The sequence below is a fragment of the Saccopteryx bilineata genome, chromosome 1 (assembly GCF_036850765.1).
Source record: "Saccopteryx bilineata isolate mSacBil1 chromosome 1, mSacBil1_pri_phased_curated, whole genome shotgun sequence".
Classification (NCBI taxonomy): Eukaryota; Metazoa; Chordata; class Mammalia; order Chiroptera; family Emballonuridae; genus Saccopteryx; species Saccopteryx bilineata.
Window position 1 is genome coordinate 131414329 of NC_089490.1, and position 13281 is coordinate 131427609.

The following is a 13281-nucleotide window of genomic DNA, read 5'->3' on the forward strand; positions in this document are numbered from 1 at the left end:
GTGGGTGGGCGGCTGGGGGGCCCACAGGGGCAGATATCAAGCTGCCCAGCCTGGTCACTTGGCCAGCAAGCAGCAGCACCAGGGCTCCAGCATGGGCAAAGGGACATAAATGGAGATATATAGGCACTGTCAGAGGCCCTTGCCAGGGTAGGGAGAGGGAAGAGAGTATGGGTGGGGCCAGCCAGGTAAGTAGCTGTCACACTGACATCTCAAGCACCCACTTGTTTCCTGCCCCACTGTGTTCTGTGACAGACTGGGTAGCACATTAAGCAGTGTGGACTATGTCTGCAGTGCAAAGGCTCGGCCAAGCTATGGGCCACTGCATGGCAGGGGCAAGCCCTGTCTCGGGTCTCGGGGACTGGACCAGGTAGCCATGGGGAGGCTACACTGGCAAAGTGTCCAGCCTGGCCTCTTGCTGCCCACCCTGTCCCCAGGAGCTAATCCACAAGGGCATCCCACACCACTTCCGGGCCATTGTGTGGCAGCTCCTTTGCAGTGCCACGAACATACCAGTTAAGAACCAGTACTCAGAGCTTCTCAAGATGTCCTCACCGTGTGAGAAACTGATCCGCAGGGACATCGCCCGCACCTACCCAGAGCATGAGTTCTTCAAGGGCCAAGACAGCCTGGGCCAGGAGGTCCTCTTCAATGTCATGAAGGTGAGGCCCTCCACCCCACATGAAGGAGCACCATCCACATTGGCCTCTGTCACTGAGCCTAGGGGACCCTGCCCTGACACTCACACTCCCTTGCAGGCATACTCTCTGGTGGACCGGGAGGTGGGCTACTGCCAGGGCAGCGCCTTCATCGTGGGCCTGCTCCTCATGCAGGTAGGTGGCCCTGGGGCCAGGTTTATGGCAGGGACCAGCCCACCAAGGCTCTGCTATCAGGAGGTGGACAAAAGCAGAACGTAACCCTGCATCCAATGTTGTATGGTCAGAGCCTCTCCATTCATTCACCTCTGACAGTCCCCAGGCCAAGCCCCCAGTGGGTAAGCACAGAGGGACTGAAGCCTGTTCTGTCCACTGACTGTCCAGAGGCTGGAAGGACAGGCCGCCCCACTCAGTCAGCTCCCAGGGTTAGACAGATAACTCCAGCAGGGGGTTAACTTGGCTGGTGTGGCATTTATGGGGTTAGGGGTCTTGTCCAGAGAAGCCAGCAGGCTTAGGAAGGGGTGTACAAAGATGCTGCAAGTGGACCAGAAGCTGTCCCAGCCATGGGCTCTGGAAGTAGCCAGACCCTGGGCTCAAGTTCCAGCTCCACTGCTTCCTGCCAGGTGGCCTCTAGCAGGTGACTTCATCCTCAGGTTTCCTGTCAGTAAGCAGAGGTTTTATTGTAAGAGTCCACACAGTCCACATTCAAGAAATGGAAATAGAACAGAAACAGGCCAAGCACAGGACTCCAGGGCCATGAGAAGAGCAGTGAGTGCCCCCCGCCCACACTCACCTGCCCCCTGGTCACCTGCCCATCCCCCAGATGCCTGAGGAGGAGGCCTTCTGCGTGTTCGTGCGGCTGATGCAGGAGTACCGCCTTCGGGAGCTCTTCAAACCCAGCATGGCCGAGCTGGGGCTCTGCATCTACCAGTTTGAGTATATGCTCCAGGTGAGCAGGGCCAGAGTGGCCCAGCACCACCCATTCCCCTCAGCTGTGGCCCCTAACCTAGGCTGACCCAGTGAATCCCTGACTGAAAATTCCCAGCCTGAGAAATCGTGTCCGGACAGCCAAGCTCCAAAAGGGACCCTATCCCCAAGGGGCCATGTAGCACTGCCGCCAAGCACACTTGGGGACAAGGCAGGCCAGGCCATCTTTGGTAGGAGCTCCTGAGAGCTCAGGGCTCCCAGAGCCTGAGGACAGAGGGATCAGTCTGGCTCTTGCCAGGCACACCCACAGGTTCCATCTCTGTCTGCTCCCAGGGTGGTAGGAGAAGGGAAAGTGCTGTCTGCCTGCCTTTGATGATTGCAGGGGAGCTACAGACCCTTCTTTCTGTAAATCACAGCGCTGGCAGACAGCACTGAGTGGGCACGCACGCAAGCAAAGAACACACACACACACCTCGGCCTGTCACAGGTGGGGCTGTGACACTCTACACAGTAGTTGGGGGTGGAAAGGACAGGAGGTGAGCTCTGGGATGAGTCTGATCATGAAAGCCCCACCCTTCAGGTCTGGAGGATTGGGAGGTGCTGCTGTTCAAAGGCATCTAGTGGTACCAACAAGCAGGGGCCCGGCCTGCAGAGACCCTGCTCAGGCCAGATAGCTGAGAGTTCCCACAGCAAAGCAGCTGAGGAGCACCAGGGAACCCCTGAATCTGCAAAGAAGCCCAGGGCAGGTTGGTTGGGGGAGACACCAGAGTCCCTTCTTAAGTGAAGGACCTAGGGGGTCCTAACACTTTCTCCAGTCTGTCTCCCCAGTTTCTGTTGCTTTTTAGCAGTCTGCAGTTCAGGCCAATCAGACTGGCATCCCCGAAGCATTGCTGGGTACAGAGCATCGTGAGGGGCTGTGGGGAGACACAGTAACAGGCAAGTCACAGAATACAAGCTGAGCTGCAGTGGGCTTGTTCCACACCCCACCTCTCACTTCCTGGGTGATCATGAGGACTTGTGTAAACCGACCACAAGCCTCAGAAGTTCTCTGTCAGGCTGGTTGTGAGGCTCCTATGAGCTGAGAGGAAAGTAGGTGGACCAGTTCCTGCCCCGTGTGCACACCCAACACCCATGAGCTGCTGCTACGCCTGCCACCCTGTCTGAGTCCCCACTTCATGCAACTCAAGAGTTCTGGGGTGCTTCAGCCTCACCCAAACACAGAGTTAAGGGTGCATAGGGGAAGGGAGTCAAGGGTAGATAGGGAACTCTTCCTGGAGGCAGGGCACCGAGACCCAGCACTTCCAGATAGAGGAAGCCAGTGGGCACAGACAGCTGTGCCTGGTGCTGCCCTCAGTGCCAGGCCTCCTTTCCCAACTCCCCAGGAACAGCTCCCGGACCTGAACACCCACTTCCGCTCCCAGAGCTTCCACACGTCCATGTACGCCTCATCCTGGTTCCTCACACTCTTCCTGACCACCTTCCCACTGCCCATCGCCACTCGTGTCTTCGACATTTTCATGTATGAGGTCAGAAACCCTTGAGCGCCTTCCTCTCCCAAAGGCCCCACACTGGGAATAAATCCCAGGCGGGCACGGGTAGGGGCCAGGGCTTGGGAAGGGGTTGGAGAGCGCCCTGGGAGACAGGACTAGAGGGGTGCTGTCACCACTGCCTTTGCAGGGCCTGGAGATCGTGTTCCGGGTGGGACTCGCCTTGCTGCAAGTGAACCAGGTGGAGCTGATGCAGTTGGACATGGAGGGCATGTCCCAGGTGGGCCAGGGGGCTCAGAAAAGAATGGGATTGCCCACCCCAACAGGGACACTTGGGCAAGTAAAGCCTTCTGTGAGGGGGAGGGCCTGGAGGGCCTGAGCAGCCTTGTCCTTTCCTATCCCCTGTGAACCCTGAGGCCTCCCTGGAGGACCAGGGTAAGCTCCGCTGGACACAGTCCAAGGCTAGCAGCCATGCTGTGAGGGAAGAGAAAGGCCCAGGCCCTGGCTCTGGAAGGTCCCACTACCTCTATTCTGTCCCCAGCTTTGTGTCCTCCAAAGCCTTTGTGGCAAATAGTTAAACTAACCAAACCATAAGGCCTTGGATGCGGTTTTTGACTCCAACAACTGGGCCAAGCAAGGGCACAGGAGGGAGTGAGGGGTCTAGGCAGTATCAGTAGCCTGCCTAGCCTAGCTTCCCTGCCTGTTGGAGAAGAGGCTGGCCTGCTTCTCACCACCATGTCATCACCATGCAAGCCCCTGCCCCCTCCCAGCATCCTCCAGCTGGGATTTGGGGGAAGAATACACAATGGCCATGGTTGTGTCTACAAACAGGAGTGTTCATTGTCTGCAGCTGCCAGAGGGGGCCAGCTGGGCTGGGGAGCAGGAGCCAGTGGCCTCAACCAATAGCAAGCTGTATCCACTGCTAGCTCACACTTAACCCTTTGTTGAGGCCTAGGGTCCCAGGCAAGCAGGCAGACCACTGAGGGGCCTTCCGTCCAGGCTGCTCCTGGCTACCCTAATTCTACAATTCTTCAGTCTCCTCTTACTGCCTTGGGGTGTGCATGCCTCCTCCTTCCTCCGTGACAGTGCCCTGCAGTCGGACCCTGCCTCAAACCCGGGCCTTCGCCCTCAGGAGCTCCCACAGCCTGCTTTCCCCCTGCACACTGAGGTCCTGGCTGAGGTGGCTTCTCCCCAAATGCTTCTCACATTCACTCCCCAACGGGGCGCCCACACCAGGCGGGCTAGGCACTGCACTGGGTCCATGGTGACACCCCAGGCAGACCTGCTCCCGCCCTCCTTCCCGGAGCACCCAGGCTCTCTTCAGGGCAGCATGCAGAAGGGCTCAAGTACTTCCCTTTATTCCCCCCACCCCAGTCAGTGACCACCTGTGTCTCCACAGTACTTCCAGAAGGTGATCCCCCATCAGTTTGACAGCTGCCCAGACAAGCTGATCCTCAAGGCTTACCAGGTCAAGTACAACCCTAAGAAGATGAAGAGGTCAGTACCCAGTAGCCAGGGTGCTGGTGGAAAAGGGATTCCTGAGGGTAGGATGGTGACCACGTCAACCTTCTCCTCTGCAGGCTTGAGAAGGAGTACGCAGCCATGAAAAGTAAGGAGATGGAGGAGCAGATCGAGATCAAAGTGAGTCCCTAGGGAAGGGGACAGGGAAACAGGGGAGGCCCTTGGGAGTATCCCTCCCAACACTAGAGGAGGGTGGCCACTAGGGGGCAGCCCTGCCCAGAAAACGAGTCACAATAGACTGTCCTTAGTCTCTGAGGGGTTGTCCCTCAGCCAGCTGCCCCTTGCCTCCCGACTGCACCAGTGTGTAGCGAGGACACACTTGGCACTAGGGACACAGCGGTGGACAAGGTGGATCTGCTTCTGTGAGGTTCCCATTGCAGTGGGGAAACAGTCAATGAACGAGTAAGTATAGAGTATGAACTCTAGAAAGTACCCTGGAAAAAACATGCAAGGGAGATTGCTGCAAGTCCAGGGAACCGAGTTCTAAGGCCCGAGCAGCAGAGGGTGTGAGGGGCTGGGAAACATCAGGAAGGTTGTCCTCTTGGTGGGAGCCCCGAGGTCAGGGCAAGAGGAGAGCCCTGAGGCAGGTGAAGGCCAAATGCCAGGGAAGGTAGGCCAGGGTACCACACTCACCTATGAGCCCTGGCTCTCCTGGTGCCTAGCCAGCCAGCCCTACTGGGTTTGGGGGTACAATTCTGTCATCAACTACAATATGTGGGTTTCTCCCTCATACCAGCAAGCAGTTCTCCAACACCAGCTGGGTGTCCTACAGTTCAGTTCAGTTCTGACACCACCTACCTGGAGACAGTGTCTGCCCCCACAGGGTAAGGGCACTGTCCCCCAGGACTGCCCTTCCCTCAGCAGCCAGGACTCAAGTCCAGGTTATCATCTATGCTCCTGACCATCTGGCTACAGATCAAACATTCCTGTGAATCCCCCTCAGGTTCGATTAATGTGCTAGAGCAGTCACAGTATTCAGAGAAATGTTACTTATCAGATTATGGCTTGTTGTAAAGGCTATAATTCAGGAACAGACAGAGAGAAGAGATGTGTAGGGCTGTATGGCCAGAGTGTGCAGAGCTCTCGTGCCCTGTCCATGTGCTCCACCCTCACAGCACCTCCAACCATTCACCAACCTGGAAACTCTGAACCCCATCCTGTGTGGCTTCATTCCACAGGCACAACTGATTTACACTGGCCATCAGCAGTTGATTCAACTTCCAGTCCTCTGCACTCCCCAGAGATTTGGGGACTGGACTGAAAGTCCCAACCCTCTGACACATGGTTGAGTCCCCTGGTAACCAGCCCTCATCCTTAGGTGACCAAGGGGCTTTCCAAAAGTCACTTCATTAATGTAACAAAAGACACCTTTATCTCTCTCCTTACTTAGGAAATTCCCAGGGTTTGAAAGCTCTGTGCCAGAACTGGATGGAAGACCAACCATATAGTTCTTACTAAAAATCACAAGGGGTTTCCTGAATGCAGACTCTCTGAACCCAGTTTTCTCACCCTCTGGTTCTCTTTGCTTTCATCCCTCCACACATGATTTTAGTTATTCATTCAACAAACGTTAATTGAGCACTTGCTTTGTGCCCATCACAGCAGAAATTGAGAACCCCTCAGTCCAGTAGGGGTGGGAACACAGTCATAAACACAAACCCCAACAGCCTGGCTCTGTCCTCTGTCTACAGACTGGCAGAATCCCACAGTGGCTGGGACTGGAACCCCACAGACCAGGATTCAAATGTCAGTTCTACCACAGACCAGCTGTGTGACCCAGGAAGGTGAATTCACCTCTCTGATACCTCTCAGTGTCCCCTTCTACAAAATGAGAATGACACTGGCTATGTGGTTCCAATTATTATCACCACCACCACTGTCATAATCATCCCCACATCTAGAAAGCAGAGGCAGAACCTAGATTAGAATCCAGGTCACTTGCTGCCCATACCTGAGGGGGAAAGAGGGCGTCTTTGTTATGTCCCTTTTTGTAGGATTTCCAGAAATAGTTTTGTGTCCTGAATTTTTTAAGCATCCCTGTTTCTCAGGAATGGCAACCTGACTGATGCACTCATCCAAACGTGTATGTGTGTATGTGTGTTTGTGTGTGTTAACTCATACACAGACAAGGGTCTGTTCCTGTTTGGTGACTATGAGGGCCCAGAAATGGGTAGGTACACAACAGACCCTCAGACCACATGCCTAGCCTGGAAATTTCCCATGAAATGACTCTGAGCACCCCGCACATCTTAAAGGATACAGGCAGGTGCCTTCTCCTTTGGCCCTGCCCTTTGCTCTTTTACCTTTAGCCTGTTTTGAAATGTACCTGGATTTGTTTTAATCAGGTATGGTAATAAGGTGACTGACATAGAGACAACTTCCTTTGAAAAAAGGGTGGGTTTTTTTTGGTTTTTTGGGGGGGGATTTACAGAGACAGAGAGAGGGATAGATAGGGACAGACCGTCAGGAACGGAGAGAGATGAGAAGCATCAATCATCAGGTTTTCGTTGCGACACCTTAGTTTAGCAGTTCTCAACCTGTGGGTCGCAACCCCGGCGGGGGTCGAACGACCAAAACACAGGGGTCGCCTAAAGCCATCGGAAAATACATATTTATTATACAATACATTTTTAAATAAAATATGTATTTCCGATGGCTTTAGGCGACCCCTGTGTTTTGGTCATTCAACCCCCGCTGGGGTCGTGACCCACAGGTTGAGAACCACTGCCTTAGTTGTTCATTGATTGCTTTCTCATATGCACCTTGACCATGGGCCTTCAGCAGACCGAGTAACCCCTTGCTCAAACCAGCGACCTTGGGTCTAGGCTAGTGAGCCTTGCTCAATCCAGATGAACCCACGCTCAAGCTGGCGACCTCAGGGTCTCGAACCTGGGTCCTCCACATCCCAGTCCAACACTCTATCCACTGTGCCACCGCCTGGTCAGGCAAAAGAAGAGTTTTATTAGTTACCAAAAGATGGGGCACACTATGGCACACAGGGCCAGGTGGGGAAGCACCAGGGTCAGTCAGAAGGCAGAGGGAATGAGGGGGAAAGCAGGGACCAGAGCTTTATTGTGGTTTTCAAGCAAAGGAATGGGCAAAGCAGGGTAGGCAAGTTTGAGAGAGTTTAGGGTTGGTTAGTTTGAATAATTTCATGGGCTATAAGAGTGGTCTCTAGTTGTCCTGTGACAATTTAGGACAGGGAAAACATTGGCTTGATATGTGAGTGTTAGATAAGAAAATTGTGGCCCTGGCCAGATAGCTCAGTTGGTTAGAGTGTCATCCTGATGCTCAGAGGTTACCAGTTTAATCCCTGGTCAGGGCACATACAGAAACAGATCTATTTCTATCTCTCTATCTCTCTCTCTGTTCCCCCTTCCTCTTCTTCTAAAATCAATCAATCAATTTTTTTTTTAAGTTGGAAGGGGTGGGTTAGAGGGGGTGTGGATTATCTGGTTTACCTTGGCAGGCAGGTTGTTTGCTATCTGTAGGAATCAGCTAGTCCTGGGAGGGGCAGAATCCAGGATTAGCAAGATCTCAGGATGTCAAAGCATCAAAAATACAAAAAAAATAATAATAATAATTAAAAGTGTGACTAGCACATAGCCCTGCATAGTTCTTGTTCTCTCTCATTCTCCCTTTGGAGAGAGTAAGCAGGAGAGAGGTAAGCTGTTGGTAGGACACATCCAGATCCTCCAAGGATGGCTTTGCTGACACCGTGGAGGCGTCAGGGAAACCCACAGGTCATGTGTCAGAACTCTGGATTCCAGATCACTGTGAGGGACAGAGACCTGTGCTTGAAACAGCTTGGGAGACTTGGGCAAGACACTGCCCTACTCTGACTCAGTTTCCCCACCTATGACAGGAGTCAATGGCCATCAATCAAATCTGCCATCTCTGACAGTTTGCTTCCTACATTTGTTCTGGATGTTTCTGTCACCTTTTTCTCCTCGGAAGAAACTAGGAATGTTCTGTGTGATCCACAGGGAGGCAGGACCCTCACTAATCTGCTGATAGAAATGGTTTATGTACCTACTTCTTGATGGGTAGAGACTAAATAAAAGGTACTTCCCAAAAGGCTATAGGGAACCCCAAACCATAAATATCTAACCAGACTCCACCAGTGCAGGACGGATGGCAAGAGCAAAGGAAACGGCCTCCCCCTAGCTGGGGGGAGGTGATGACCAGCTGGCTGTCAGTGGGTCACAGAGATGCAGTTGCTAAGCCAAAGGAAGCATGTGTGTTCAGCCAAGACCTGTTCCCCTGGACTCAAATCTGAGAGAAGTTTGTCTACTGAGAATTAAACCCGGTAGCTAAAGGCAAAGCAGGGAGGAGTGGGGGCTGTCTGATAGCAGCTTCCCCAAAAATGCAGAAGCCTTTGCCCTGTGGGAAGTGGACAGGCCCAAGCATAGGATAGAACTCGATTCCCAAGGACGGTGTGTGTGTGCAGACAACCTATCCCTCACACAGTGTGAATCCAGGAATGCACGCACATTTTTAGTGAACCAAGACTTGCTGGTATACAACATAATTAACAGTTTAAATGCTATAGAAATGTTTACCTGAAACATAACGTACCCTTAATGATCAGTGTCACCCTGTTAAAGTTAATTTTCTGAATAAAAATTTCAAAGAAATAAAAAGTTAAAAATCTAATGGGCCATTGTGAATAGGAATTGGCCCTGTTTTCTGGGATCACTGATCCAGAATGTAAGCCGCTGGCTCTGTCCAGCCCCTTGAGGGACAGACCTCTGTACAGAAGTGGGAGGCAGGATCTGATATGCTCTCCACTCTCCCCGCATAGAGGCTTCGAACAGAGAACCGGCTCCTGAAACAGCGGATTGAGACCCTGGAGAAGGTGAGAGGTGTGGCCACCAGCCTATGGCACCAAAGCTTCCAGGCCCAAGCAGGACCCAGCATCCAGGGAGCCAACCAGCCCCCTGCCCCAGGCCCCGGCCCCACCCTGACCCTCACTGAGATCTGAGCTGCCATATAATCTGGGCCACATGGAAACTTAGCTGGGGGCTGGGGGTTAAGTTATAACCCAGTCAACTGCAAGCACCACAACCCATTTCTTTCTGGTGCCCTCTGGGGCTGTCTGGGTGGGGAGAAGTAGGTAAAACTGCTACTTTAACTAAGGTACCTGGAACTGGACAAGGCACCCCACCCCTGAAATTGGAAGCCCTGCACTCAGAAGGAAGGAGATGGGAGTGGTGGGTAGAGGGTAGAGTAGATAGAGGGCAGCCTTCCCACCAGCTCCATGGTGGGATGCCACAATCTTGACCCTGGCCCCAAATTTGTTTTTTAAAGGTGGAAGTAGAGGTGGGGGCCCCACTTCCTGCTCCACCCTCATGTTCACTTGGCCTTCCACTGACCACAGGTTGTACATAAGATTTTATTGCCCTTGCCCCAGAGCCCCCATTCTTGTTCAGCCTCCAAATACAAGTTGCTGAGTTTCCTCCGTTGGCCCCAGCCTGGCCGGCACTAGAGGGGGCAGCCATGGGCACCCCGTCTCCCCACTCAGCTCACACACAGACCCCTCTCCTGGAAGGAGCTGGCTCTGGCTTTGGTGTTCCCCTGGGTCCTCTCCTGCTAGATCTCTGGTTCTTGGGTTTCACTCCTGTCCCCTGCTTCTAGAGATAGTCCACTGCATTAGTGACAAGTGGTTCTTGTCTGTCTCTCCCCTTCTCCTGTCCCCATGCCCTCCGCTCTGCCTCCTCCCCCTGTTGCTGGGAACCCCCTCGCCGGGTAGGAGAGCGCTGCTCTGGCTGATAGGTTAATCCAGGTACTGTAGCTTTTCATCTCACTTTCCCATTCCCTTCCTAGTCCCTACACATGACAGCCAACAACCTCCTCTTGCCTGGTTGCTGCCATCCCAAGGGTGAGGGGGGCAGGCCTGGCACCATGCATGGAGGTGGCTGGGGACTGCTTTACAGGGAGAGAGAGGTGTCTATCTAGAAGACAGGCTGTGCATGTACAAACATGGCAACTGAGGGTGTGTCTGTGGGTGTATATACATGCACAGGGACACAAAGCTTCTGCCAGGGGACACAGGTGGGGACCCAGGAGAGCTCAGGGACCCTGAGGGTGCATCAGCAACAGGTCTTCGTGTGTGCACATGCTGAGCCTCCCCCACACATCCACACACACCACCCCTTCTGATCCTTCACGCTCCTCTCTGCTTCCACCTGCAAGGCTTGCCATCTTCTTTCACTCACCTGCTTCTGCTCTGCATCATCTTGAATGGCTTTATCTGGAAGCTTCTCCCTTTCACATGGTGGCTCCAAGCCTGGAATGGAGGGGACTCACATTGGGTGGGGTGAGAGGATGAGTCTGGGGGGTGGATCTTAGCCCCTGGCAGGTGAAGCCCCCAGCTTCCAGAACCAGGGAAGGCCAGGGTAGAGGCGCATTCCACCTCCCAAGCCTGCCCGGGAAACCAGCCCTCAGCTGCCCCACCCTCACCAGCAGAGCCTGACCTCTGGTGTGCCATTGTCCCTGTATAAGGAGTTACTTCTCTCCTCTGGACAGAGGCCGAGAGCCAGAAGCCTGGAGGGGACAGAGCTATCAGCAGCCCCAACCTGGGCCCCACATTGGAGGTAGATGTCTTCCTCCAGGCTCACTTTGGTGTCCTGTACCTGCCTACCTCTCATCCTTTTCCCAAGGCCCCATGGGGCACCTCATCCCAGATTGAGTGAAGGAGGCCTTGCCCCTTTCCCACACTGCCTCTGCCCTCTTTAGGCCTCCCTCTGACGTGGGCCTGAAGCAGGGCCTGGGTTGTGAGCAGAGGGTTATTCACCACCCCTTCATTCCCCCTGTCCTCAATGAACTCAGGGACAGGTGACACGGGCACAGGAGGCTGAGGAAAACTACGTCATCAAGCGGGAGCTGGCGGTGGTGCGGCAGCAGTGCAGCTCAGCGACAGAGGACCTGCAGAAGGCACAGAGCACCATCCGGCAGCTGCAGGAGCAGCAGGTACTGAGCGCCCACCTGGCTGCTGGCTGGGCTCACAAGCAACTGGCGGGGGATCAGCCCTCCAGTTCCTAACTGAGGGGTTAGGGAGAGCACCCACCCAGAGCCAAGTGCATGCTCTCCCCAAGCCTCAGCTGAGGAGGAATCCTGCAGTTTCCATGTTCTACCACCCACTAGGGCACTTGGCCTTCTGCCTTCTCTCCACTTCTGGTCTCAGCATAGGAACCAGGCTATCCCTGTAGGCCCTCTTCCTGGCACAGGCATGCAACCTCGACTGGTCCTATGAATCCTTAGTATCTACCCAAGGTCTTCAGGGTAGATTGCCCTCAGAGGAGAGTTTGGTCTATGCCTATCACTCTGAGCTGGTGGAGGGGGGGGCAATGCAAGTCTGTTGTGAGGTCTTGAACTCAGTGGCAGGAGGGCTCACGGGCTAGAGCACTGTACAGAGTCTGAAACTCTCAGAGGTGGCTTTTAGAGCCTTCCTTCAGCTCTATCAACAGGCTTCCCTCCTTATCTGATGACCTGCAACCCCTGACCTCAGAGTGCATGTGTGCACACATGACCTGGAGGGGCAGGAAAGGATGCTTTAGGCTCCCTGGTCCTCTGCAGTCCAGGTCTGATGCCAGCAGAGCCAGGCAGCAAGATGGAGTCCTGATCTGGAGAAACAGATGCCAAACAAACAGTGGATGGAGAGAAGGAAGGGTGGTTCCCTGGGAGGCCCCTTCACCCAGGCCTGGAGACCTTGGCTTCAGCCTTAGTTTAAGAATTCAAGTTGATTCTTTGCTCCTGGAAGAGGAACATGGAGTTCACCATTTCTCGCCTATATCCACCTCCTACCCCTCACCTGCCAGTGCTGTAGCCCCCAACTTGCTCTGAAGCAAAAGGGCCAATGGGGAAACCAGGGCTAGACTCATCCCACCACTAGCATGATGCCCTCTTTCAGGCCAGAGAGACTCTTTTTTAACTCCTTTAAGGGGTGCAGAAACGGGTGAGACAGGTAGTGCCTAGATGCGGGCCCTTGAGCACCATCTCTGGGGGAGACCCTTGGAGAAGGTGCCGCCTAGCAGGGCTCAGGGTGAGGCCTGAAGCCCATCTGGGCCAAGGGAGGGCTAATGGCACCCATGGATCTCAAAGACTCAAAATGGTCGAGAGCAGCAAGCAGGCCTGGGTATCACATGCAGAGGCCAGTGGGGAAGGGGGACTGGGGGTGGGAGGGTTTGGCAGGCAATCTCCCAAGAATGCCCTGCCAGGCCTCCAGGACAGTGAAGTGGGGATCCATCTGGCCCCAGGGGCTTTCCTCACCCACCAGCCAGGTCTTTTTCTTTTTCTTTTTCTTTTTCTTTTTCTTTTTTAAGTGAAAGGAGGGGAGATAGAAAGACAGACTCCCGCATGTTCCCCACTCAGCATCCACCAAGCAGCCCCCATCTGGGGCCAATGCTCTGCCCATCTGGGTCTGCTGGCAACTGAGCTATTTTTGGCATCTGAGGCGGAGGTCCACAGAACTGTCCTCAGCACCCTGGCTGCTGCGCTCCAATCAACCCAGCCACGGCTGTGGGAGAGGGACAGAGAGAAAGAGAGAGATAGAGAAGGGGCAGGGGCGAAGCAGATGGTCACCTCTCCTGTGTGCCCTCACGGGGAATTGAACCCACGACTTCCACGTACCAGGTGGATGCTCTACCACTGAGCTAACCGGCCAGGGCCTAGCCAGTATTCTTTATTGGGCC

General features: G+C 54.2%; 1 protein-coding gene across 4 annotated transcripts in view; it reads left to right on the forward strand.

Moving 5' to 3' along the window:
• The window catches only part of EVI5L (ecotropic viral integration site 5 like), a 34264-nt gene that overhangs the window by 16497 nt on the left and 4486 nt on the right, over positions 1-13281 (forward strand). For 3 of the 4 annotated variants that reach the window (XM_066266524.1, XM_066266536.1, XM_066266531.1), the window contains 10 exons: positions 435-659; positions 756-830; positions 1477-1602; positions 2963-3106; positions 3258-3347; positions 4467-4564; positions 4648-4708; positions 9393-9446; positions 10341-10373; positions 11420-11560. In XM_066266524.1, the coding sequence (XP_066122621.1) occupies positions 435-659; positions 756-830; positions 1477-1602; positions 2963-3106; positions 3258-3347; positions 4467-4564; positions 4648-4708; positions 9393-9446; positions 10341-10373; positions 11420-11560 (1047 nt within the window). The remainder of the gene's footprint in view (positions 1-434; positions 660-755; positions 831-1476; positions 1603-2962; positions 3107-3257; positions 3348-4466; positions 4565-4647; positions 4709-9392; positions 9447-10340; positions 10374-11419; positions 11561-13281) is intronic. The other variant, XM_066266529.1, reaches the window with a different exon arrangement.